General features: G+C 51.7%; 10 protein-coding genes across 10 annotated transcripts; 6 read left to right on the forward strand and 4 right to left on the reverse strand.

The window, feature by feature from the left end:
* Nucleotides 1-1,195: 1,195 nt before the first annotated feature.
* Nucleotides 1,196-3,363, forward strand: COCVIDRAFT_29714 (hypothetical protein; the record flags this gene model as incomplete). Its single annotated transcript, XM_014697536.1, has 3 exons — nucleotides 1,196-1,641; nucleotides 1,691-3,109; nucleotides 3,210-3,363. 3 exons carry the CDS (start codon nucleotides 1,196-1,198, stop codon nucleotides 3,361-3,363), a joined length of 2,019 nt encoding a protein of 672 aa, XP_014553022.1.
* A 478-nt stretch (nucleotides 3,364-3,841) lies between these two features.
* Nucleotides 3,842-5,431, reverse strand: COCVIDRAFT_108789 (hypothetical protein; the record flags this gene model as incomplete). The annotated part of the gene is made up of 1 exon (XM_014697537.1): nucleotides 3,842-5,431. One exon carries the CDS (start codon nucleotides 5,429-5,431, stop codon nucleotides 3,842-3,844), a length of 1,590 nt encoding a protein of 529 aa, XP_014553023.1.
* A 217-nt stretch (nucleotides 5,432-5,648) lies between these two features.
* On the forward strand, nucleotides 5,649-5,840 carry COCVIDRAFT_108736 (hypothetical protein; the record flags this gene model as incomplete). The annotated part of the gene is made up of 1 exon (XM_014697538.1): nucleotides 5,649-5,840. A coding segment is annotated over one exon (192 nt), but the record flags the coding sequence as incomplete, so codon positions are not given.
* A 538-nt stretch (nucleotides 5,841-6,378) lies between these two features.
* Nucleotides 6,379-7,756, reverse strand: COCVIDRAFT_108772 (hypothetical protein; the record flags this gene model as incomplete). Its single annotated transcript, XM_014697539.1, has 2 exons — nucleotides 6,379-6,863; nucleotides 6,922-7,756. The coding sequence occupies 2 exons, from the start codon at nucleotides 7,754-7,756 to the stop codon at nucleotides 6,379-6,381; spliced, it is 1,320 nt and encodes a 439-aa protein (XP_014553025.1).
* Nucleotides 7,757-7,890: 134 nt separating this feature from the next.
* COCVIDRAFT_108749 (hypothetical protein) lies at nucleotides 7,891-8,184 on the reverse strand (the record flags this gene model as incomplete). Its single annotated transcript, XM_014697540.1, has 1 exon — nucleotides 7,891-8,184. A coding segment is annotated over one exon (294 nt), but the record flags the coding sequence as incomplete, so codon positions are not given.
* Nucleotides 8,185-8,628: 444 nt separating this feature from the next.
* COCVIDRAFT_108788 (hypothetical protein) lies at nucleotides 8,629-8,943 on the forward strand (the record flags this gene model as incomplete). Its single annotated transcript, XM_014697541.1, has 1 exon — nucleotides 8,629-8,943. The coding sequence occupies one exon, from the start codon at nucleotides 8,629-8,631 to the stop codon at nucleotides 8,941-8,943; it is 315 nt and encodes a 104-aa protein (XP_014553027.1).
* A 174-nt stretch (nucleotides 8,944-9,117) lies between these two features.
* Nucleotides 9,118-10,290, forward strand: COCVIDRAFT_108743 (carbohydrate esterase family 15 protein; the record flags this gene model as incomplete). Its single annotated transcript, XM_014697542.1, has 1 exon — nucleotides 9,118-10,290. One exon carries the CDS (start codon nucleotides 9,118-9,120, stop codon nucleotides 10,288-10,290), a length of 1,173 nt encoding a protein of 390 aa, XP_014553028.1.
* Nucleotides 10,291-11,505: 1,215 nt separating this feature from the next.
* COCVIDRAFT_29718 (hypothetical protein) lies at nucleotides 11,506-15,774 on the forward strand (the record flags this gene model as incomplete). The annotated part of the gene is made up of 2 exons (XM_014697543.1): nucleotides 11,506-11,595; nucleotides 11,692-15,774. 2 exons carry the CDS (start codon nucleotides 11,506-11,508, stop codon nucleotides 15,772-15,774), a joined length of 4,173 nt encoding a protein of 1,390 aa, XP_014553029.1.
* A 778-nt stretch (nucleotides 15,775-16,552) lies between these two features.
* COCVIDRAFT_108735 (hypothetical protein) lies at nucleotides 16,553-17,464 on the reverse strand (the record flags this gene model as incomplete). The annotated part of the gene is made up of 3 exons (XM_014697544.1): nucleotides 16,553-16,842; nucleotides 16,899-17,085; nucleotides 17,162-17,464. 3 exons carry the CDS (start codon nucleotides 17,462-17,464, stop codon nucleotides 16,553-16,555), a joined length of 780 nt encoding a protein of 259 aa, XP_014553030.1.
* Nucleotides 17,465-17,664: 200 nt separating this feature from the next.
* On the forward strand, nucleotides 17,665-18,564 carry COCVIDRAFT_29720 (hypothetical protein; the record flags this gene model as incomplete). Its single annotated transcript, XM_014697545.1, has 1 exon — nucleotides 17,665-18,564. The coding sequence occupies one exon, from the start codon at nucleotides 17,665-17,667 to the stop codon at nucleotides 18,562-18,564; it is 900 nt and encodes a 299-aa protein (XP_014553031.1).
* Between the last annotated feature and the right edge of the window lie 7,705 nt (nucleotides 18,565-26,269).

Consider the following 26,269-nt stretch of genomic DNA (forward strand, 5'->3'; position numbering starts at 1 on the left):
AACCACCGATGCTAGGGATATCAAGGTAATAGAAGCTGGTACTTCCTTTGATGAAAGTTCGAGGGCTTAGACATGTTATATTTTTCAGGGTATGCACCTCGCGTGAGGCTGGTTCAACCCCAGACTCTAGCTGCAAATGGTAAGGCTCGATGCGAGACAGTCTCTCGAGTCGAGACTACCATTGCGCACTAAGAACGAACGTAGGGCCGCTTGTACGGGCTAGTAAGCAACGTGGTCACAAAATGTCTTAGATTACAAGGATGGACGAAGCACCCAAGCCTAAGCAGCTCGACTCTCTTCTTGTATTTCACCGGATCAGCGTTAGTAGCTCTATCGTGGCTCAATGCGGTGAGCTGTACAACGCAGACACAACATCTGCAAATAACCGTAGCCTCGCTCTTCCCGCTCTGTGATAATAGACCTGCTGCATGGATAGAACATGTGCTGCCACAAAACCATTCCTAAGAGGACTCATGTAGTCATCATTGGCAGAGTCGGCGGATGTCCGGAATGGCGAGTCTGACCAGTCTTACACTATCTTTTTTGTCGCTCTGGCCTCTTACATGATAAGCGTTTAATATCAAACAAAAGATAGGCGGTAAGGAATCGGCGGTCCGAATTCGAGGTAAAGTCATCCGACGCAGCTATGGTCTGAGTGATACCCTTGTCGCTAAGGATCTCTCAAGTGTTGGCATGCCGGAAGCGGCGATGTACCGCGCTGCAGGGGAACCAAAGTGCGGATCCCACCGCGGTATGCTTCCGTCCACCGAAACATACGCTCTCCCCGCACATTGGCATATCGCACCCAACTTATAAATCAGCACGCTTGGTAAACGTCTAGATCCGTAGTTAGGCAAAAGATAACAATTCCATTTGTATGAAAAAAGTTACCGAGCCGGGTGTTGCTGCGATATGCTTTCGATAACCCACGCACTAAACTGCTTGCAGGAGGTCCATGCGATTCCTCCTAACCCACGATAGCGGATACTACTAGTCGAGACCCCGCCTGTCGCGGTAGACAACCGCGGAATGTATGATCCATGTATAGACTGAAATATGCGATGATAAAAGGGAAGGATAGCCTGTGTGTTGGGTGAATTTTTAGTTTCTCATCTACCATCTTTCCTCTACCTCCTCTTGTATTGGCAAGGTAGACCAATTCCTTTTTTCGTAAATTCATAGATCGTCAACCATCATGGCGCCTCACCCCTTCAAGAGCATCTCTCCAGATGAGATACGCATCGCTCGCGATGTCATCCGCTCACTCTACAAAGACTCTCTCATCAACTTTCGGGAAATCTTCATCCAAGAACCAAACAAAGAGGCAATGAAGCAATTTCTCGAACTTGAACATGCTGCCAAGCCAGGTCATTCTGCGGCCACCAAACGACCGCCACGATTGGCAAAGGTCCAGTACGATGTGATTGGATCTGATAAGATTCCTCAGTACAACGAGTCAGTCGTTGATGTTGAGCAAAAGAAGAGAGTCCGACACCAGTCTTTTCCAAAGGATATCCAGTCCAGTCTGGCCTTGTGGGAATTCGCTGATCTTGTTCAAGCATGCAAGGAGAGCGATTTGTTCCAAAAGGCTGTGGCTGAGTTCCAACTACCTGAAGGATTTGAGCTGATTGTTGAGCCATGGTAAGAATACCTTTTACCCTTCTCTTCGACTACATGCTAATTGCGCTAGGCCACACGGTCCAGTTGACCCCGAATTCGAGAAGACCAGATACTTCCAAGGTCTCTGCTTTGCTCAAGATATGAGGAACGGAAACCCAGACTCCAACTTCTACTCATACCCAGTGCCTATTATCCCCATCATGGACGCAGCAACAAAGAAGATTGTCCGTGTCGACCGCTTGGCTACGGGTGGAAAGGAAGACGGCCTGACGGGTCAGACTTGCTCTCCACGTGTCCTGGACCACTGTGAGCCGGCCGAGTATGTTCCCGAGATGGTTGCTGGTGGACTCCGACAGGATGTCAAGCCCATCAACATCGTACAACCCGACGGTCCTTCATTTAGAGTTACTGATGAATCACTCGTTGAATGGCAAAAGTGGCGCTTTAGGGTATCCTTCACCCCCCGTGAGGGAGCAGTTCTTCATGACGTCCACTACGATGGACGAAGCATCATGTACCGCATGAGCATCAGCGAGATGACTGTGCCCTACGCCGATGCTCGTCCAGGCTACCATCGCAAGCAAGCCTTTGACTTTGGTGACGGAGGTGCCGGAAACTGCGCCAACAACCTTTCTCTCGGCTGTGACTGCCTGGGTGTCATCAAGTACTTTGACGCCACTATCATCAACAAAGAGGGTGAGCCCGTGGACCACCCCAACGTCATCTGTCTGCACGAGCAAGACAACGGTATCGGCTGGAAGCACACCAACTGGCGAACTGGCCGCGCCGTCGTAACCCGCAAGCGCGAGCTCGTCGTCCAATTCATCATCACCCTCGCCAACTACGAATACATCTTCGCCTACAAGCTCGACAACGCCGGCGGCATCACCATCGAGACCCGCGCCACGGGCATCGTCTCTGTCGTCAACATCGACCCAGGCAAGACCTCCAACTACGGCAACGTTGTCTCCAACGGCATCCTCGCCCAAAACCACCAGCACATCTTCGCCGTCCGCGTCGACCCAGCCATCGACGGCCACAAGAACACCCTCGTCTACGAGGAATCCCACACTGCGCCCTGGAACAAGGAGACAAACCCCAACGGCAACTGGTACGAGATCCGCAAGACCATCGTCGACAAGTCCACCGGTCTCGACTCAAACACCGCCGACAACCGCGTCTTCAAGATCATTAACCCCTACAAGAAGAACCCCAAGTCTGGAAACAATGTTGGCTACAAGTTTGCGCCGCTACCGACCCAGAAGCTGCTCGCGGCTCCTGGTAGTATCCAATCGAAACGTGCGCTGTTTACCCAGCACCACTTGTGGGTTACCAAGTACCGCGATGACGAGCTGTTTGCTGCAGGTCCCTTTACCATGCAGAGTCAGCTTGATGTAGGCGGTGTGCACGACATGGCTGCTCGCAAGGACGATGTTGTCGAGGAGGATTTGGTCCTTTGGAATGTCTTCGGTTTGACACATAACCCTCGGTACGTATTCCCCTTTCCTTTTACTTATCCACCGGATATTTGTAATCTGGTGGATCGGGCTTTTTTTTCCCCAAAAGGAGATGTGCTAACATGTGAACAGTGTCGAAGATTGGCCCGTTATGCCCGTTGAGGTTTACGAGATTCACTACAAGCCAAGTGACTTTTTCGACCGCAACCCTGCGATTGATGTGCCAAATACTAAGAACAACTCCTCGGTTCTGGTGACTAAGGATTGTTGCGATGGTAAGCTTTGAGGCTGAGGATTGGTTGTAAAAGTGATGGAATAATTTTATATCTCCTCCTGTTCTAGCATTTTCTGCGATGAGGTAACGGTTGAGGAATATATTGTACGAGAAATGAATAACTGTAATGGATAAAAGGGATGAATGTATATCAATGACCACTCTATACTGGTATACAAGTGACTGGATAAATATCGGAAGTGTTTCGCGTACTCAATTATTTTGTGCAAATCTGGCATCACCTTACACTGACCAAGGCTCTACTACATTGACTGTGAAGAAAAATATATCTTCACAAAAACAAATCCCTAGAGTACATACATACATGCTCGCAACACAGCACCGCTGTGCAAAAGTGGTATTCCGTTCCATCCAAAGCTCAAGTGCATAAATATTGCGAAGCGAAGAACAAAGCCAAAGACGGCAAGTAAAAGCACAGTTCGCCATACGCCAGTGCCTTTCCACAAAAATTGTACTAGACACATACTATTTACATTCCCCAAGCGCCAGTGACGGCGTTGAGGGCACCGTCGACAGCCTCCTCGAGCGTCTCGACTCGAAGTCTTAGCGTGCGGTTCTCCTCTCGCTCCTTGGCCAGACGGCCCCATACAGAGGATTGTGCACCGCCTTCACAATTTGAGCATCCCCATCCTCCCCGGTTAATGTCAATCTTTTCTTGCGTGGTTTTCTGTTGTAGCGACGCAGGCTTCTTGCCCTTGGTTGTGCTAACATGAGAGTCGTTGTCGAGCATCGAGGAACGGTCGGTGGCGGTTGGGCTCAAGCAGTTTCCTGACGTGACGCTTGCTCCGTCGTTTTCTGTTTCCGACTCGAAGCCAGAATCGACGCTGAGTCCGGACCCAGAAATGCGGTTGTGCCGTCTGACAGCAGTGTCGTGGCACGAAGCATGCTCACACTGGGCCGAACCCCTGATGAGCGCCAAATTCCGCTTGCGGGCTGCCTCTTCTTCTTGCCTTGCTCTTCGCTCAAACGCAAGGTCCTCCATGAGCGATCGCATCTGCTCGTCCTGCTCGTCGGCTCGCCTTGCCATGGTCTCAAGTTGCATCTTGAGGTGGCGGGCACGTGTCTCGGCCTCATCGAGCTCGTCTTCCTGTGCGCTCTGTTCCGAGTGCGCATCTACCAGAGCAGTAGAGAGTTTGCGGTAGGCAGTCTGATAGCGTGAGAGTAGCGCTTCGGCATTGGTGAGGAGGTCGTGGAAGGACGATGCAGCAAGAGGGTCGGCAGGGCCATGGGGGAAAAGAGCTTGCGAGATGTTGAGATTCAGCAGCTCATCATCGGGGTTGTGGTATGTGGGTGACGGTTGTGGGGGAGGGACTGTAGCGCTCTTTTGTGTCTTGAGCAACCAGGCGAACTTGCTGCTCGCGGTCGGCTGACTTGGTGCCTTGGTCTGCGCCGGCATAGCGCTAGAGGGCTGGGGACTCTCAGAAGCGCCCCTCGTAAGGGAAGAGCCGCGAGTGAAGATATTGGCCATCATGTTGCCCCTCTCCTCTTCCACTTCTGACTCTGACTCTGATTCCGAGTCGTACTCTTCTCCTGATGCCGACTCCGAGTCTGAGTAATCGTCGTGCTGCGAGGTGCTGGCCTTGCTAGAGGGCGAAGAGCCACTGAACCAATTCTGGATAGCCCTGATCTTGGGCTGGCTGGCGCTGGATTCAACAGTTCCCCTTGAGGGCATAAAACTGGCCAGGGACTTTGAGGGCGAAGAGGCGCGTGAGGTATGCTGCTGGATCGTAGTAGCGGCGCGGTTAAGGTTTTCGAATACGGTGCCGGTCAGCGTGCGCTGGTGACTGCTACGGCCTGACCTGGGGAAGTCGTCGAGTGGGCAGGGCGCATGTGGGTCGTACGCGGTGGGGGAAGTGGGCGTTAGAGCAGAGGGGGGTGGCTGAAGTCCGGTAATGTCGACGTCGTCAAAAGCGCGAGCGTCATGCTCAGGCAGGGGAGCCGAGTGCTTGCGAGAATGGTAGGGCTGCACTTGTATAGCAGCGCGTTGCGGGCCCTGAGCAGCGTAGGGAGGGTGTGAGGGCTGTTGCAGGTCCCGGTCATGCGATGAATTGCGGCTCATATCGGCGGCCCACTGGAGCGACTAGTTGTTTGGGGAAAGGGAGATTTGCAACGACGGCAGATGGTCCGGATCGGCAGCGAGGGCTATACGCGTGCTGCTGTGAAACACTGCCTCGACTCGTCGCCTGAGGGGAACGGGCGTGAGGGCGTGAGGGCAGCGGGCAGCCCGAGCGATGGGCGGCGGATAGGGCCGATGAAGGAGCAATGGGGGACGGTGGTGGGTGGGGTACAAGGGCTCAACAGCTGGTGCAGGAGGACAGCGGCGCCGAGTCGCTACAGACACAGTCGCACCAAAAGCAGAGGGAATTGGGAATCAGGGTTTTGAAAAGAAAGCAGGCGAGGATTTTGTGCAGCGTACAAATGTTTCGAGGGGCAGGAAAACTAAGGTGGCCGGGAGTCGCATTTTGTGAGGCTGGGACGGCTAGCCCGCCCCGTCATGCTCGCACACCGCAACACGTATACAAGGCTTACCCACCTGCGATACACGCTTCGCACCAATCGCGCGCCCTGGATGCACCGCGCCGCGCCAGTCACGCTGCAGCCGCCTTCAAACTCTGCGGTTCTCTCCAGGGCCGCCGTCTTTGTCATTATCTGCCTTTGCCCGCTGCCGGTTCCCTCCATGCCCTGGCCCGCCGTTCGGTTTCAACGCGTCGCCGGCCAATGGCACACAGCGCGTGTTTGGAAACATTCTTCTCCAGGGAAACATTTCTGTGACAGCAGCTGCTGGCCTCCTCAGACCCGGCCTGTAGCATCCTCTCGCAAACACCAAAACAACTTCTATTGCATTCGGCTTGCTCAACATGCCTACACTCCGTAGCTGCACCGCAGTAGTAGGGGTTCATCATCGATCCATCCAGTCCCGCTTGGCGCAGCTACTCCACCATCCCTCCCCGTCTCCCTTACCGCCATCTGCCTCGCTGGCTGTGTGTGCAGTACACACATGCGGCTCTACGACTTCTGGCTCAGATAGTGTGCGACCTCTGAAGTGCCCCAACGCTCGGTCCCGTCTTCTGGCAGCACCACCCACGGCGCCTTCTCCCGCAGAAAAATGTGCTTGATCACCTTTGGCGTCGTCTCTGTCTTTAGGCTTTCCAGATCGACCGTGGCCATGCACAGACCGAGCCCTTCAGGGTCTGAAGGGTATGTCATGGATATCGGTGCCCCACACCCCGAGCAAAAGGTTCGTTCGGCAGCGCTAGAAAGTTGGAGACTCGTGCGTGTGCTCGCCTGATTGAACCTAACCTCTTTCAACGGTACTCGTGTAAAGGCGAGAAATCCGGAGCCCGACAGTTGCTGGCACGCTCGGCAGTGGCAGATGGTGATGCCTGAAGGCGCCGCGCTCGATGTGTATTGTACCCCGCCGCACCGGCATCCGCCTGAGAATACGACATCGTCTTTAATTGTTTGTGCAACATATCGAGATCCGTCGGCAGCTTCAGTGTCGCGTCAGTTCGCCATTGGCTCAAGTGCAGCTGCATGGGTTTTACTTACGTCTCCGCGCTATACCCAGAAACACCGAGTCCACCTCTTCGACCTTGCCGTCTATTGCTAGTTTCTCCCACTCTTCTTTGTAAATCCCTTGTGCTTTTCTCCTGATGTCGTTGCTCGCAAACGTCCTGGCAACGTCCTTGACAATTACGTTCTCGACAAAGAAGTCGTCCCATTGCTCCATTTCATACGAGCGTCGGCCGTACCCGGCTTGGTTTTCGACTGTAAACACCTGCTCCACCTCTAGGCCAGCTGACTCCATTGTCTTCCGCAGAGTGTCCTCTGATTTGCTCCATGAGCGGTTATAGGGGATCGGCAACTGCAGTCTGCGCGCCACCCTCTCGAGAACCATGCCTGACACTAAATTCCTCGGGTGCGTCGCATCTACTGCCATGACACCCCCAGGCTTCAGAAACTCCGTCCAGTGCTCCATAGCAGCCTTGGGGTCAGGAAACAAGACAAGCGCAGAAGCTACCGTGATGACGTCAAATTGCTTCCCCTTTAATTCTTCCGTCTCATCCAAGTGTAACACGTCGCCCTTGAGAAAGGTAGTATTTGCATATTTATCTCCCCCTTGCGTCTTTCGATGCGTGGCGACCGCAAGCATACTAGGTGTGACATCGACTCCTACAACGTGACCTTGTGGCCCCACAGCCTCTGCTTCGCGAAAAGTAAGGAGTCCAGTTCCACATGCCAGGTCTAGTACATGCTGCCCGTGTTGTATATCCAGATAGGATATGAACCGTCTGGTAAAGTCGTTATGCCATGTCGCGTCGTAATCCCACGATTTCGAATCGTAAAATCGAATAGCATCTGCTGCCTGTCGCTCGCCCGTCATTTTGGTTGACTCTGGACTTGTTCTGTTGAGTGGAGAAAACACCACTTCGCCAGCATATGTAGATATACACAGAATGGTGGTTGCCAGCCAATGAGGGCGGGGCAGCTTGGTAAGCCAGGCTTCGATCTATCCAGTCAGAGTGCACCGTATGCTTCCTTCTCTTTCCCCTCAATGCTGACTAGGCAAATCGCTGGCAACTTTTCTGGGAAGTTTCCCATGAGAAGCCAGGGCTTCATCTTATAATAACTCAGCTTCATTTGTTCGTGTACGGCTCTCAATGTACCGGCCTGAGACATCCGATTGAACGTGAGAGGGGTGCCGAAGTCCAGCATCCCACTAGCACTAGAATTGGTAAGCGCGACGGACTGGCTATCTCTCACCTTTCGACCCTTCTTTCCTCCTTCAACATGTTCTGCAATCAACACTTGTCATGCTAGTGAGCAAGTATTCAAAAAAAAATAACCCGCAGTATTTTCACATGTCCATATTGCCATATTGTTTGATATTGTACACACTGACAACGCTGCATCAGATACCATCAAGGTTTAAACAAGGCACCATGTAACATACGATATACATACTATCTACTGACCTGGCCCATCTCTAGGCATCTTCAAAACAGCATCAAAAGCTTCAAAAGAGTATTCAGAATACTGATCGTATACTGCCGGAAGAATCGTAAGGTGACAGACAGGCTAAACGGCACTTCATCAAATGCCCCACCGCACCCCACAAGGTCATGGAGAACCGGCGTCATAATATCCATCACCTCTTCGAGGCGAGCCAGGGTCGGTAGAGTGCCTGTTACATCTTACACCCAATGAAGCGCCATTCTATGATGATACCCCATTTCTAAATCCTGGAAGGGCATCATGCACAATGCATGCTACCTACATAGGTCTTCAATACCCGCATCTGAAAACATGTCAAGTGGAGACACCTCCTTTTCGGGAAAACTGTTGGCCAAGGATGCTAAAGTGCAAGCCTGCCCCCTCGCGGCTCAAAGGAGCTTTTATATTCCAATGGAAGACTCCAAATATAGAGGGCGTTATTGGTTTTTCCATCATTCAAGAGACAGAATCCTGCACGACTCGCACCCCAGCTTCCCCCTATGTCATCTACCACGGTTCCGCATTTACGCGACAGTAAGAATCGCCGCTGACAGGCAACGAGACGTGTATCCTTAATTACATCGTATTAATCCTGCATGATCTGCTCATTTCTATCGCTTCATTTAAGATCGTCAACTTCCTGCGGGGATGTGGAGTGTTTGTGGAGCGAATAGTCAATATATAAGACAGAGACTCTCGAAAATGCCTGCGATCAGAAAAAAACTGTTTTGAGCACCCTAAAAATTCAGTATGAAGTACTCAATTGCCCTCTCACTCCTTTCTAGTACCGTCCTTGCGACGCCTCTGCTTCAGCAACGCCAAGGGGCAACATGCACTGTCCCATCGACTTTTCCTAGCACCGCCAACTCCAAACTACCGAATCCCTTCAAGTTCTTCGACGGAAGGTCTGTTGTTACCAAAGAAGACTTTGCGTGCAAGAACAAAGAAGTCAGCGCTGCCTTGCAGAACCAAGAGCTTGGTGATTTTCCCAAGAAGCCTTCAACTGTCACTGCTAGCTTCTCGGGATCATCACTCTCTATCACATCAAGTGAGGGCGGAAAATCTGTCTCGTTCTCTGTCTCGATCAAGAAACCTAGTGGGAGTGGTCCATTTCCAGCCATCATCGCCTATGGCGCTGCCAGTATCCCAATTCCCAGCCAGGTTGCTACCATCACCTTCAACAACGATGAGATCGCTCAGCAGCAGAGCCAAAGCAGTCGTGGAAAAGGCAAGTTTTATGATCTATACGGCTCCAGCCACAGCGCAGGGGCTCTTACTGCCTGGGCCTGGGGCGTCGATCGTATCATAGATGCTCTCGAGGCAACTCCTGGCGCCGGCATTGACCCCAAGCGCGTCGGGGTTACTGGATGCTCCCGGAACGGCAAGGGTGCATTTGTTGCCGCCGCCCTCGTTGACCGTATTGCTCTCGGGCTACCCCAAGAATCCGGATCTGGCGGTGCTGCCTGTTGGCGCATTTCTGACTCGGAGAAGGCTAAGGGCAAGAACATCCAGACTTCTAGTCAGATTGTTACCGAGAATGTTTGGTTCTCTCCCAGATTCAATGCATTTAGTACACGGTCCAACACACTCGCTACCGACCACCATCAGCTTGCAGGTATGGTTGCTCCTCGCGGCCTGCTTGTTATAGAGAACGAAATCGATTGGCTGGGCCCGGTTGCGACAACGGCTTGCATGAAGGCTGGTCGCCTCATCTACAAGGCTCTTGGTGTACCGGACAACATGGGCTTCACAGGCTTTGGCAACCACAACCACTGCCAGTTTCCGTCCAACCAGCAGGCTGATCTGACTGCCTTTATAAGCAAATTTCTGTTAAACCAGAGTGCCAATACTAATATCGAAAAGGGCCCGTCTGGTGCCGATGTTGCGACATACATCGACTGGACTGCACCTACGCTCACATAAGATGCATGGATGGGAACTCAAATGGCCGGGGTTGGGGATGTGAATGTATTCATGTAGACCAATTCAGAATTTAATGGCCATTCGCGCAAAGTTAATAGCATTCTTCCCCACAGCCAAATACTGGGCGCCGAAAGCCTGGTCAGCTGCAATATCGGGAGCGTGGGATAAGCAGCATTTCTTGGCGAACGCCACCTGACGACAGAGGAGCGAAAGGGTATCAAAAAAAAAATCAAAAGTCGTGTTTTTGTATGCTCAGACGATGTATTTCGATGAAGGAATAGACAGTGATGCACATGGTATGTCACGCTGTCGCGCAGGGCAAATTTTGAAATCTCACCACCAAGGCCCATCTGGCCAGTGAAGTGACTATGAGGAGCGCGATAGAGGACGAGAGCGCGCAGGAAGCATGCAAGGGCCCCTGTGAGTAGATATGCTCCTACCACCAGATTAGCGGAGGGTGGAACGACGAGTTTGATGTTTGGCTGGGCCGTGGTAACAAGTTTGGAGGGGTCGTGGACGTGGCACTCCACTCGTTCCTTGCGCCTCCGAAGCGGTGGCTCATTTCGGCACTAGCCCACGTCAAGCGCGTTGTTTGTCTTCAACCCCACAATCCCGACGTGCAGTGAGCGTGAGCGTGAACAGGGCGATTGAGATCAAGTCGAAGAGTCGCAGCGACGACATCACCTCCCTACGGCCGCCACACCCACTGGCATCCTCATCACATGACCCCGCCAAGCCGCTAACTCCCTTTGCGCGCGGACAAACGCTCAGGCTAGAGAGACCTCGCAGACGTTCACCACCCATCCCGATATCACCAAGACTTGCGCCCGCATCTCTCCATCCCCGCAACACGCTGTTCCTGACGCGTACTGCGGTCTCTGACCCTTTTCGAGTGCGCCTGCGCCCCTGCCACCCGCCACTCGCAAATTGCGCGCTCCGCTTCAGCCTCCTGGAACGACGCGACTCTGCGACGGGCGGACTCCCGAGAGTCTCTCATCGGCCTCATCCTCAAGAGGGCTTCTGCCACCACCACTCCCCCCGATAATGTCATAGAACACCGCTACACGCGCCACAACACACCCCTCGACTGTCGTTCCCTCATACTTGCGCGAGCTCCGGCGCCCAGACCACGTGCGGCGACCGCGTCTCAGACTTGACATCTTGTCATCAATCCTCGATTGCGCATTTGTACAAACACCGCGACTACAGCCCACCATGGCTTCAGTCCAGACTAACCCAGAGATGCCCGGCCAGGGCCAGCTCCCGGCAAACATCACCCGCGAGCAGATTCAGCATGTTTTCCAGGTACGTACTTGGCCCGCGACAGCTCGAGTGCCACCACCCATCACGCTCTCACACTCACTCTCACCCGCATGCCGGCTTTGCTAACACCGTCTCTAGCGCTATACTGCGATGAAACAACAAGGCGTCTCCGAGTCCAATCCCGAGTTCATCAAGGCGCGCAACCTCCTTACAATGGTTCAGAAGCAGAACCAGTATCAGCAGCAACAGAAGATGCTCCGACAACAGCAGATGCAACAGCGTCAGCAAGGCCAGGTGGATCCACAGGCTGTGCTACAAAACGGCGCTGCCACGGGCATGCTCAATGGTGCAAAGCCAGTTGCGCCTGTTGACGGCAAACCTGCCGTATCTACGCCAGCCTCGACCGGACCAACGTCTACAATGCAGATTGCAACTGCTGGAGGACAGGCTCCTTCAGTCGATGGGCAGACACCCACATCGGCCAACAATTCCTCAATGGCACTGTCCAAAGACCAGCTTCTGATGCTACGTGCTCAGATTGGAGCCTTCAAACACCTCTCCAAGGGTCTCCCTCTGCCTTCAAATATGCAGCAACAAATCTTTGGCCACCACCAGGCAAAGAAACCTCAGAATGCTGCCGAGGCTGTGGCAGCTGCTTCTCAGATGCTCGACAACGCGACTCGTGCCGGCAGCACCTCAAGTGCCGTGGGCGGCGCTGTGCAAGAGACTCGTACTCTGCCTCGTCTTCCGGATACTTTCATCGACCCCTGGAGTAGTGAAGTCTTCCGAGACGTCAACTACATCTCCCACACACAGCGCAAGAACCGACCTTACCTTGCGACAATCATGCCACAAGGTGTCGACATCAACGCTGTACAGCAGAGCATGGAAGAATTGCGCAAGGAGCGTGAGATCCTTCTCTACAACCGCCTTACGGCGAGAAAAGCAGAACTGGAGAAGATGCACGCAAACATCGGCTCGTGGGATACCAGCAAGACCGACACTCCTGAAGATGACGGAAAGGTCAAGTTGGCTCTTGTTATTGAGCAGAAGAAACTGAACCTGCTCGAGAAGCAACGCAAACTGCGGAGAGAAATCGCCCAGCAAATGATTCACGCAGACAACCTTGCCATGACTGCGAACCGAACCGTTTACCGCCGTCTCAAGAAGCAATCGATGCGCGAAGCCCGTCTCACCGAGAAGCTCGAGAAGCAGCAACGCGATGCGCGCGAGACCAAGGAAAAAAAGAAGCACCACGAGTTCATCGATGCCATCCGGAAGCATCGCACCGAGCTGCAAGAATCTGGCGCAGCTCAGCGAATGCGTCTGCAGAAGCTCGGCCGTACTATGGTTTCGACACACCAGAACATCGAGAAGGAAGAACAGAAGCGTATCGAGCGAACGGCCAAGCAACGTCTGCAGGCACTCAAGTCCAACGACGAAGAGACTTACCTCAAGCTCTTGGGCCAAGCCAAGGATACTCGTATTTCACACCTTCTCAAGCAGACCGATGGATTCTTGAAGCAGCTTGCCAACTCCGTCAAGGCGCAGCAGCGATCTGCAAACAACTCATACGAGCCTGAGGAGGAGAGCAGCAGTGAGGAATCCGATGACGAAGACCGACCGGGCAAGAGAAAGACCGACTACTATGAGATTGCTCATCGCATCAAGGAGGAGGTCACTGAACAGGCCACCAACCTTGTCGGAGGTACACTCAAGGAATACCAACTCAAGGGTCTGCAGTGGATGATATCTCTGTACAACAACAACTTGAACGGTATTCTTGCAGACGAAATGGGTCTCGGAAAAACTATTCAGACAATCAGTTTGATCACATACCTGATCGAGAAGAAGCGACAACCTGGACCTTACCTAGTCATTGTCCCCTTGAGTACGCTTACCAACTGGACCAACGAGTTTGAGAAGTGGGCGCCAAGCGTTAGCAAGATCGTGTATAAGGGTCCTCCAAACGCGCGAAAGCAGTATCAGCAACAGATCCGTTGGGGTCAGTTCCAGGTCCTGCTCACTACTTACGAGTTTATCATCAAGGACAGACCGATTCTTAGCAAGATCAAGTGGGTTCACATGATTGTCGACGAAGGTCACCGTATGAAGAACGCTGGTTCCAAGCTCAGCATGACCATCACACAATACTATTCAACGCGGTATCGACTCATTCTGACAGGTACGCCCCTGCAGAACAACCTGACGGAACTTTGGGCTATGCTTAACTTCGTTCTGCCTACCATTTTCAAGTCGGCTACGTCGTTCGACGAGTGGTTCAACACGCCATTTGCGAACACCGGAGGTCAAGATAAGATGGAGCTCACTGAAGAAGAGCAGTTGCTCGTTATTCGTCGTCTGCACAAGGTTCTTAGGCCTTTCTTGCTCCGACGTCTGAAGCGCGATGTCGAGAAGGACCTCCCGGACAAGACCGAACGTGTGATCAAGTGCAACTTCTCCACTCTCCAAGCGAAGCTGTACAAGCAACTCGTCACTCACAACCGCCTCATGGTCAGCGATGGCAAAGGTGGAAAGACTGGTATGCGTGGTTTGAGCAATATGCTCATGCAACTGCGAAAGCTCTGCAACCATCCTTTCGTCTTTGAAGAGGTTGAGGATGTCATGAACCCCACAAAGGGTACTAATGATCTCCTGTGGCGTTCGGCTGGTAAATTCGAGCTTTTGGATCGAATCTTGCCCAAGTTCCAGGCTACTGGTCATCGTGTTCTCATGTTCTTCCAGATGACGCAGATCATGAACATCATGGAGGATTACCTACGGCTTAGGGGCATGCAGTATCTGCGGTTGGATGGTGCGACAAAAGCAGACGATCGTTCGGACTTGCTGAGACTGTTCAACGCGCCTGATTCGCCCTACTTCTGTTTCCTTCTCTCCACGCGTGCTGGTGGTCTCGGTCTCAATCTTCAGACTGCTGACACCGTCATCATTTACGACTCAGATTGGAATCCTCACCAGGATTTGCAAGCGCAAGATCGTGCCCATCGTATCGGTCAGAAGAACGAGGTTCGCATTCTACGTCTGATTACATCCAACTCGGTAGAAGAGAAGATTCTCGAGCGAGCCAACTACAAGTTGGACATGGATGGCAAGGTCATTCAAGCTGGTAAATTCGACAACAAGTCTAAAGATGACGAGCGAGACGCCATGTTGCGTATCATGTTGGAATCTGCTGAAGCAGCCGAAAGCCTCGAACAAGAGGAAATGGACGATGACGACCTGAATCAGATCATGATGCGACACGAGGATGAGTTGGCGATATTCCAGGAAATGGACCGAAAGCGTATTGCCGAGGATCCTTACGGTCCTGGTAAGCCTCTAGGTCGTTTGATCGGCGAGAGCGAACTGCCGGATATCTACCTGAACGAAGAGGCACCCATCGTCGACGAAAAGGATGACACGCCTGCTGGCCGTGGTGCTCGAGAGCGTACACGGGTCAAGTATGACGACGGTCTGACGGAAGAGCAGTGGCTGGAGGCTGTTGACAACGACGATGATTCAATAGAAGCAGCTATTGCCCGCAAGGAGGCGAAGATGGCCAAACGGGGTAGGAACAAGGGTGGACGGGGCGATGAGGAGTCGCCAGCACCATCACGCGCCAGCTCCGAGGAGCCTGCACCCAAGAAGCGAGGCCGTAAGCCAAAAGCCGAGAAGCGCAAAGCAGATGAAGCCTCACTCGACGTTGAACCCACACCACGGAAACGCGGACGACCAGCGCCTAGCAAAGACATGTTGCAGCCTGATCAGCGAGCATCTCTTCAAAAGATTGTTAACGTCGTCTACGAAGCGCTTAATGATCTCGAAGAAGAGTCATCAGATCCCAACATTCCAAATCGTGGCATCATCGACCCCTTCATTGAGCTACCAGACAAATGGGATTATCCAGACTACTACCAACTGATCAAGAATCCCATCTGCATGAAGCAGATTGAGAAGAAGATCAACAAGAAGGAGTACCAGTCTGTCAAGCAGTTCCGTCAAGATCTGGGCTTGCTATGCAATAACTGCCGGACCTACAACGAGGACACATCACTGCTGTTTGCGGATGCCAATCTCATTGAGCAGACTGCGCTCGACAAGCTGAAGGAGGTGACGGCAGAGTATCCAGAATGGCAAGATTATGATGATGGAAGCAGTGTTCAGGGCGGCCTTAGCACGGCAATGACGAGCGCGGTTGGCACACCGCGGGCTGGAGTTTGAAAGGAAAGATGGTATGTTAATACTTGAGCAATATATATACTTTTTTTTCTCGCACACATTTGCTGACTCTACCCCCAGATAAAACGGGCATAATTTTCATACACACGTGGCTCCTCCCCCTGTCCCCAGCTCGATATCCGAACGTCCTTTTTTTCGATTCTATTACACTTTTCTCTCCATGTCGTTACTCTTTGTCTTTCTTGAGACTTTACACGCGTGGAACGTATCGTTTTTGCCAGAACGGACCTCTGGGGGACACATTACAAACAATCAAATCAAACAAAAAAAAGGACAGAGAGGAAAGAAGAGAGTGTCCCGGGCAAAATCCTACGACGCTGGACACGCTTTTTCTTCTTTTTTGCACGAGAACGGGCGCAATACACTGCTTTTTTTTATTCACTTCCAAGCTCATGAGTGGTGGAAACAAAGGAATGAAGGTGGGCTTTGGTACGCTTTGACTGAGTGACACGATTCTAAAGGGGGGTTTTATTAGGAGGAGGAGCAGGAATGGGGGGAATTTGGGAGTTTTTTTTTCTTTCGTCTCTTGAATGGAGTTTTTGATTGCATGGCTACTGTAAGCTGTCTTTTTCTATTCAAAGGTAGCTTTTGTAGCCCCCCCTTCTTTTTCTGTGGACCACAAGGCTTTCAATGTCTTTTGAGGTTCTAGAGTGATAAAAGGAGAATGTATTATATTTGCAATTCCTTTGGGATGCTGATATTTGCGTGTACTGAGGGATGCGGCTCTCTAGATATTCAGAGTCGGAGCATACTATTGGCTTCACGACTGCTGTGCAGCGTTCCACTTTACGCAGTCTTCGAATTTGACGCTGGAACCACCGAAGATGTCGAGGGCGCTGCCGATGGTGAGATCGACCTTGCCGTTGCTGAGCTTCTTTACGAGCTCCAGGTCGTCGAGTGAGCGGCCTCCGCCTGCATATGTGACGGGTATGCTGCACCACTCTGCTAGCTTGGCAACAAGTTCGTGGTCAATACCTCGCTGTAGACCTTCGACATCTGCGGCATGGATGAGGAACTCGCTGCAATGGGGTTCGAGGAGAGCTATCGACTCTGTAGTTTCTTATCAGCTTCAGGTTAATATTAGAAAGAGAGAGTCTAGACCCGACCTTTATTCAGCTCAAAGTCCGTAATCGTCTGCCATTTGTTCGTAGCAACGAACCACCTGTCGTCTTTCCTCCGGCACGACAAATCAATGACGAGTTTAGACTTGTCGTTGCCGAGGGCCTTCAGCACAGCTTGCAGGCGGTCCATGGAGAAAGTTGACGAGGGAAAAAGGTACGATGTTATGATCACCTACTGCGCTTCCATTAGCCTCAAGATGTCTACTCAAGTCCCCGTTTCCCCGGCCAATTGCGCATATACCGCTCACCTTGTCCGCGCCTTTTGCAATCCACTCGGCTGCGTTTTGCTCGGTGATGCCGCCGCCAACTTGCATGCCGCCTTTCCATGCCTCGAGCGCTTCTTGCGCTGCCTGATCATTGCCAGGACCTAGCATTATGACGTGTGCGCCGGTTAGGTCATGTTTTTTGTAGAGATCGGCATAGAATGCTGAGGGGTGCGAGGATGTCCAATTGGTTTTGAGTTCGTCGGGAGTTGTAGTGTTGAGCGTGCCGCCGACAATTTGCTTGACGCTGCCGGCGTGTAGGTCGATACAGGGGCGGAAACGCGTCATAATGTGTTTGCAAGCAGTAAAAAAGGTGAATTGGATGTGGACCGCTTGGTGTTGCGGGGGAGGGGTTCAGAGAGACGGAGGTCCGAACCAAATTTGGCGCTAGTGAGGTCCCTTGCTCGAAACTTTTTGAGATTCTATCGCACCGCGTCGCATTGCCATTACCGCCTCCGAGCTAAGCCACGACACCTCACGATAGAATTATGGCGCCAGCACTTGGAAAGCGAAAGCGCGTCACACGCGCCGAACTCGAGCAAGAATCGCGGTCACCATCGCCTTCGTCAGGCTCGGGCGACGACTCTGGTGCAGAGGATCTCCAAGCAGTATTTCGCCGCGCGTTCGAAGCAAAGTTTAAGCCTCTGCCGACAGAGCCCAAGAAACCCAAGATTGAAGATATCCCTGTACAGGAGGATGAGGAAGAAGAAGACGAGGAAGAGTCCGACTGGTCAGGCATCAGCGACCACGAAAATGACGTCGAAGTAGTCGAATACCATGACCCCCATCGCGAACTCGACGATACCGAGCGCGCAGAAATGAAAGCTTTCATGTCCTCCAAACCACCTACCTCAGCCTCGAAATCTACTAGTACCTCATCATCCCAAAAGAGGAACAAAAAAATCGAAGACGCCGACACAACCGAAGCCTCAAATCTCAAAAACGATCTCGCGCTCCAGAAACTCCTCCGGGAATCCCATCTCCTCTCCGCCTCTTCCTCCGGAACCTCAACCCCCAACACACTAACCGCCACGGGTGTCGATCGCCACAAATCAATGGACCTACACCTTCAATCCCTCGGCGCAAAGGGCTCCATATTCACTCAGAAAAAGATGCCCATGGCCCAGCGCAAACACATGGAACTAAAGGCACGCACAACGGAGGCGAAACGCAGAGCGGAGGCTAGGGAAGCGGGTATTGTGCTGGAGAAGGAAAACAAAGCGTCGACAGGCAAGAAAGTGGAGAGGAAGAGGGAGAGAGGTGTTGGTGGACCAAGTATAGGCAAGTTTAGAGGGGGAACGCTGAGTTTGAGTAAGAAGGATGTTAGGAGTATTACTGGGGGTGGAGGGACTAAAGGGAAGGGCAAGGGGAAGAAGGGGAAAAGGTGAGGTGGTGATGAAAGTAGAATGATACCCTCGAATTCGACTATGTGCTATTTCACCGCTATGGAAGGTACAGGATATGTTGTTTGTACGTGACCTTTTTTGTCAACGACTATCGTGAGAGTGGGCTATGAGTCAAGATATTCAGCAATCATGGATGAATGATATGGCGAAGATGTTGCGAAAAGAAACGGGGGAGTGAGGAGAGGAGAATGGTTCACGAGATGGAAAGCAAACGGAACAGTCTTTGCGGTGATCTGGGCAATGGAGAGCAGGTCAAAGGCATGTGGTGATGAGGTTTCTGGCGAGAAAAATGTGCACTGGATCGAATGTAGAAGGACAAAGCAGCGCGTTTACGAGCAATTTGGTTTTCTCAAATCGGAATTGAATGGTCAGAGTGAAAGAATATGGAATATGTAATGGGTAGAAGGACTCAATGATATGGTATGGAGAAGTGAATGGTAGTACATGGGGTGTTTGTGCTATATGGGTTTGAAGCACAAGGTGATAAAGTAAAGTAGCAATTGCAACGATATCACAAGGATAAAGACGATGTTGAAGACATGATTATGGTTTTGTTTTCTCCATTGATGTTGCCCTGTATATACAAGAGTATAAGTCCAGATGACTACATGAATATCATAAATGTGACATATGTGACGATATATAGCCCACGTTCTTCACACTCCAAGAAGTCTGTGATTACTATGTCAAACTTGACAATTCTTGTGTGTATTATTGAAACATGGAAACAGTACAAAAGGTCCTCGGCCATACAAAACGCATACTAACGCATGTTTCTAATATCGTGCATATAGAGAACGCACAGCCTATCATCGACTTAAAATATTATGTGAAGAACAATTACTCTCTTTTCTTCTCCATACTTCATCCGACAAGAAGAAAAGCATCAACCAAAGAAGCAGAAAAAGAAAAAAGACCACACCAACAACTGAGTCCCCATTGACGACTTGTCCCGAAGTCGTACCCTACCGCCACTCTCCTACATGATCACATGCTACCAAGAAAGCCATACCCAAAAGCCATACTCCACCAGCCTCGCCTTACCCGCATACCTCAACGCTCCACCCGCCACCAAATCTCTCCCCACGCCGCGTGGCATACTGCTACACCGTCTTCCCCATAACCGAATAATACCGCAACCATCCTACTCACCGGAAACACAAGCAACACCCTCCCCCACCACCAAAACCCCAAGTACCATGGTCCCTGCAAGACACTTGCATATACAGGTGTACATACATACGTACATTACATCTACACGTACATATGTATTCCTCGCAGCAACATTTATGCGCCCCAGCATGCGCCTTACCGATGAACGACGCCCAACCACATCCCGCAGCGAACCATTGAACAACGACCCTTTTTTTTACACCGCCAGTTTATGTGCGCGCGCGCGTACGTTGGAAAACCAAACAATCAAAAGACATTGTTACAATGGTGAGAAACCCACACACCCATCTCAACAATTCATACCAACCAAAAAAATGGCGCGTGGTAAGAATTTCGTACATATGTGTAGTATGTAGAGCAAAAAAGCTTCAGGTCATGTGGTTCTGGCACAACGCCGTGCATATCAGCGGTGAAATACATGCGAGGACAACGAAGGGGGGAAGAGAAACGTGTGATATCATGTAGGATGCAAGTTGGGAAATGTAACAGGCATGATCCTTATTTTTGGTACCGAAAACCTATCCTACTCTACCTTGTAAAGAGCGCAAAACAAAAAGAAAAACAAACAAACAAGAGAAATCGAGAAAGAGAGAGATTAGATGTAACAGCAACAAGTCACTTCACGTGAAGCCCTTTTTGCAACGCAAACCACTTCGTTCGCTGCATCCCCACAGAAAAGAAACCCAGCGGGGGACTCGGCTCCAACAGCCCAGTTCTCCGCCACAAACGCCTGTCGCGCGAATGCTAAAATGGGAAAGAGGCAAGAGGGCGAGAGAGGCAGAAGGAGAAGAAAGGGCAAAAAAAGCAAAGAAAGACCAATGATGCTTTTCTTGTCTTATCCCCACACCACCACGACGATGTGTATCCAATCACAGTCGAGAATTTTCAGGCACTTGCAAATGTCTGGTACGTAGATCGGAAGAGTCGAGATAGAGGGTAAATCTTTCACCGCTAGTAGAAGAGCAGAGAGACAGTGGAGGCGCGCAAAGCACGCAAGCATGCAAGCAAGCAGAGCAGAGCACGCAAAGCATGCAGCTACAACGTTAGGTTACCAAAGAAAACTTGTTCATGTCCTTGGTTGGCCGGTTCTACCCAGGCTCGTCGCATCAATATGCCGAGGCGTGCCGCTAAGCGCGGCCGCCGTGCTAGGGGCTGTTGGAACTGTTGAACAGAGAGTTCAGCTCAACAGGGGGGTTGGGCAGCCGGCGGCGGGGGGAAACGCGGCGGTGGGGAATGGGCGAGGGGGGGGAGGGGGGGAGTGGGAAGAGCTACGCTACGTATTAAGCGAGGCGGTTGGTACGGGTAAAGGGCAAGACATACATACATGTGTAAGCGATAGGTAAGTAAGAAGCGCTTGCTTGCAGCCTACCTCCCATACGTACATGCGCAGAAAAAAAAAGGCCTTTTTTCTTTGACTACCGGACTGGTTCAAAGGGGCCCAAGCGAGCGATACCATGGATTCAAGGGCCTGGTAGTGGCGATAATACAAATAGGGAAATTGGAAAACTTGGTGACCAACAGCAGTGCAGCGATCATGGGGCCACTCGGCTTTGTCTACGCCATTCTTTGGACATCTCAGGCGGCTTGCAAGGCAATCGAGGGACTTGTTCCGAGGGTCAGGTGGCCATCGGCGGTACCGATCGGAAAGTGTGTGTGTGTGTGGGGGGGGGGGGGAAGCGGAAAAAGGAGGCTATTCTTTTCTTGCCTGTCTTTGTAAGGATTAGACTTGTTCATCTTGGAATAAAGTTTCTGGGTCAGGGTCAGCTGTAGCATGTACGTCCAATGTACGTACCCTAGCCACAAACTCTAAACAGGGGGGAAGCGCAAAGGTGTGTGGTATGCAGCAAACAGGGACAGTTTTGACAGGAAACGTCGCAGTGAAGATCTCGTCCGGTGAGGATTCTTTGCCTGCATCTCGTGTGGCCAAATTGCGTTTTCGTAGGGTAAAGGATGCAGATATTGGCGGTGTTAGACGAATGGAATGCAGTCGATTTGCGACCAAGGAAATTTTCTGCAGTAAGCCTTGTATACACAGCGTGGATTTTTTCTTCCCCACTGCTACATACATGTACACACATGCTCAGCTACTGCATGTCAACGCGCATGCAGCGTGTCATCATGGCCATTTTCTCCACACCCACACACCCAGACGCACGAGTACACACCCGAAGACCTGCGGATTGTACTTGCGCGCCTTGCTCTAGTGAGCTGCTGTGGTGCCCATTGTGATCTATGGCCATTGCGGAAAAGAGGTCCGCGGAGCCCAAGGCATAGGAAGGGTACCTGGTCTGTCAAATATCCAGTTTCATCCAGTCATGCTTCGCCATGTATCCTTTAGGATGTGATTTGCTGCCTTTTCCTTTTCCTTTTGCCTTAGGAATGGCATATGGCTCCTTCCCGAGGTAGTAAGATGTTGCCCCTGTGCACTCGTACCATGGGATTACAGTTTGTCCTCGGCAGCCTGAGCAGCAAGACAGCGCATCTACCGTAGCACATGGCATCAGGTCTGCTGATTTCATGTATGCTGGCTGTTAAGGATCATGCTTGGGCATTGTATTTGGCCGAATGGTGCTGGTAACCACGTATGCGATGCACTCCTGTCATCACATACTCTATGTACGGTCCACGTATACAGATGTATGAAGTGCTGGCATTACGATGCAGTCTTGTACAGGGATTTGGTTGTCTCATGTCGTCGTGTGTCGTGTGTCGTGTATCGTGTATCGTGTGAGCGTGCCGTCATGATGCCGCGGCAGAATCGGCGCAGAGCAGAAGTATCAGCAGGAAGAGACGTAGAGGTTGCAGAACAGAGAGCACCAAAGGAATGGGTATTGGTCTTAGAGATAAACATGGAAAGTTCCGCGCATGCATGCTCCTTGTGCTTGACAGCGCGGCCGGTACCATATAGTGCCTGAAAGACTTGTCTGGCGTGGGTATGACGTGATAAGCTTATCGTACAACTGGCCCTTGGGAAGCGTCAGGAAAATCAAACAAGAGCACAAGAGAAAGACGAGGTGTTGTGATTCACGCGTGGGTTCAATGCTGCAGTGACGACTGTAGAGGTGCGCACTGCCGCCTGTAGAGGTGCGCACTGCCGCCTGTAGAGGTGCGCACTGCCGCCTGTGTTCCTGCACGTGACCGCCATGTCCAAGGAAATGATGACGCCGGTATGCGCAAAGCCGCTTTCAAATTGATAGTAAGTCATTAGCAGCAGCGGCCAACGGATTCTCGCCCCAATTGGTGGTAGGCCTATCAGTCCTTCGTCATCATCAATGTCAAACTTTCGCCAAAGCAACTCCACTTACGTTCTCGCCAAGTCCCAGTTCTCTTCTCCCCTATTTTGTTCTCGTTGCTGAGCCACAATTTTGCATTTGAGTTTTCAGGCTCCCCGTTCCGAAAGCCTTCCTGCGTCATATGCAGGTCTCGATCACAGTCACACCACGCCCTGGCTCCCACCATCCCACGAAAACCCACTGTCTGACAGGCACATGATCATTTGTACAGGCGCTGCAGGTACATACCACTCGTTTCATGTACAGACTAGTTCCGATGTTCTTCTGCTTCACAGGTACCTGAACATGTTCATCAGGCGTGCTATCAGATGCTGTGTGACCGCCACCGTTCCTGCGAGGAAGGTCGGGCATTGCAACTGGATGCATTTGGAACTATAGAGCATGTCAATGGTCACAGAAATATTGATAATGGAACTGTTCGGAAGCATAGGACAAGGCGGATAGGAGACCAAGACGTATGAAAATTGAGGTCAGCATGTCTACAAGTCGCATCAATGTCCGCAAAAGGACGATGACAACGGAGACATCCGGAATGCAGGAAAAACTGCACACAGGCGGACTTGGCCGAAGCAATAAACTCATCTTCAACTTTTTTTTTGAGATGCGAGTGCGAGGTGCAAATCGCATACGCGATAGTATAATCATGAAGAAGGGGAATGGATGCATGACGCATCTATGCCTATGACCCAATTAACGTTGGGTTGGAGTCCAGAAATGGTGTAGCTTGGACTTGGTGAACCTCCAAGTCCGACGTGTTGGATGAAGCAGTCGCACGACTGCACGTCGGTCCCAAAACGGTTATGGCTCGTCCCAAGCAGGAAAAGTCGTTACACGAAGCCCACGTGTAAGGCGTACAGTTGATTAAGTAGCAAGAAATTTGGCAGGGTCGAGGTGGAGGTTTTCTTTAATGTCAAAGTGAGACGTGCATAGACAGTGAGGTGGAGGCCTGTACCAAGATGGTCGAGAGCATAATGTGCGCGCTCATGAATCAGACCACGATCATCACCTCGCCGACCCAAGGCGATCACGATGTCTCCATAGCGCGCGGTCTTGTTTCTACATTCTTCGAGGCCTTTGTCATTTAGGGATTGGCATGCAGCAACGAGCATGCATAGGATATATTGTTCCGCCGCCATACAAACCCTGCATTTTGCGCGAAATTCTCCGGGCAAGTACTGCAGAAAGACATTGCATGTGGTGCCTGTAATTTATTGGAGAGTCAAAGGTGGCCAATTTTGGCAAGGCGATGAGCGTCGTGTGACTTTTGACGTAGGTTTCAGGCCATAGGTTCGCAGCGCGAGAGTGGAGTTGCAGAGTCATGAACCTAGGAATGGGTACCAACGCGGTGTAGTAGTTAACGTCCAAACAAGAGGCAAAGGCAGAGAAATGTAGTAAAATATTGGTAGCTGGGGCCGGGGGTGCTGCTAGGATCGGGGCGATCGATGATAGATCGAATGTTGCGAGAAAGGCTTTGGATTGCAAGCGGTGCATGTTTTCTGAACGGCGCACAGCGCATGGAGCAGCCGTTTCCGGCTGCACAATACGTTCACAATGCGGAGTACTGGTGATAACCAAACTGGTTTGCATACTTTGACACTGGCGATGTTTGCGTGGCCGATTCGAGATGGATTTGACCCACCTTTTGTTCGCATTCGCCTTCAGCGCATTCGGTCTCCATTCCGCCCCGCCTGTGGCACGACTCAGATACCTTGTCGGCGGAGTGAGGCCCGCGGTCACGAGTAAGGCTTGGGCTTTTTTCACAGGTACCCAGGGCCAAACCTTGACTGACTCGGACGGCTCTCTTTCAGGTGGACTAGGTTCGGTATGGGACAGGGCGAAATGAGAGCCCGACGAATCGGTAAGCCGCAATCAAAGGGTTTCAAGTAACCCAACGGCCAGGGATGAGCAGGCCAAAGGCTGGAAGTTTGACGGGGGCAACGGCGACTTTGTCTACAAAGGCGTTGATGATTGACACCGGCCCAGACGGCATGTGCGCTGCCGGCGACCTTTGCGGGCGGTTGCGACAGCGGCCCGCTGCGGAGCTTCAGCACGACCTACAGGAAAACTACCGGAAAATCATGGCGAATTAGTAGAGGGCGGGGGACGCGCGTTTATTCGTACCGTATACCGCAATCAGGCGTGGGTGGTAAGGGAAGGACGAGGGTGAGGAAGTGAAGGAGAGAGAGACACGAGGTGGCGTATGGAAGGCTAACAGTGACACTTTGTTTGGGGTAACGCAACATACGTGATTCTGCCGGGCCGCGCAATATTGTAATCAATTCCCCCCACACCCCACTCGTAAACGAAAGTCAGAGCAAGTCTCATCACGAAGCCCGTTTGGTAGATGAGGCGGGTTGAGGCATATCTTTCGCGTCCGTTTTGCGTAACTTTTGTGAGGTTGGGCAAGGACGTGGGTATGAGGAGGCTGACCACTAGTAGAATTTCGGTAGAGCATACTTAGACTATAGACCAGGTGGATTCTTAGTGGTGCCTCTGAATCGCCCCCCCGGTGCCCCCACAGCGGGTCCAAACTTTGCTTGCTATCCGTTTTATTGTATGTAGGCATGTGTAGGTATGTACGTACCTGTGATTGCTCGTCGGGCTGCGCAACCCCGACTCATGGCCATCTATCTTGCCAAAGGTGGAAAAATCCCCACCCGCCCCATGTCCAGCCTGGCGACTGGCTGGTTGGCGCAGACGACGACGTCATCCCTCAGGTAGCAAAGGGCTCTGGACCTGCGTAGACAAAAGAGATCGACAGCTAGCACGGATGCTGATCATGGCTAGGAGGGGCCAAGGTGTCAAATGTCAAGCGTCAAGTGTCAACCCGTCGAGCGACTTTTTGTCGGTGGCTTCGTGGCCTTGGTCGTGAGCATTTGGCCTCGAAGCTAAAATAAGAAAAAGTGAGGCTTTTGACCCAAATTCCTTTGGGCGTTCGCATCGTCATCACGTTTCCCAACGTCATGGTCCAGCGATAACAACGCCAACGTGACGTATCTCGAGAATGATGGTCCGCGCGATGGCGACATTGAACCCTCCTTTTTTTTGCCTCTTGCTTGACCAGGGGAGGCGGACGGAGCATATTTTTCCACGGTGCCCAGAGCGTAGAGTGTAAGACTTAGTCATTGGCCGCACTTTGGAGCGGCCGTTTTGGCAAGACTCCATCGACATGCTTGTATGTACATGTCGACCTGAAACTGGAGGCAAGAAGTGGACTAGTC

The sequence above is a fragment of the Bipolaris victoriae genome (genome assembly GCF_000527765.1).
Source record: "Bipolaris victoriae FI3 unplaced genomic scaffold scaffold_96, whole genome shotgun sequence".
NCBI classification, from domain to species: Eukaryota; Fungi; Ascomycota; class Dothideomycetes; order Pleosporales; family Pleosporaceae; genus Bipolaris; species Bipolaris victoriae.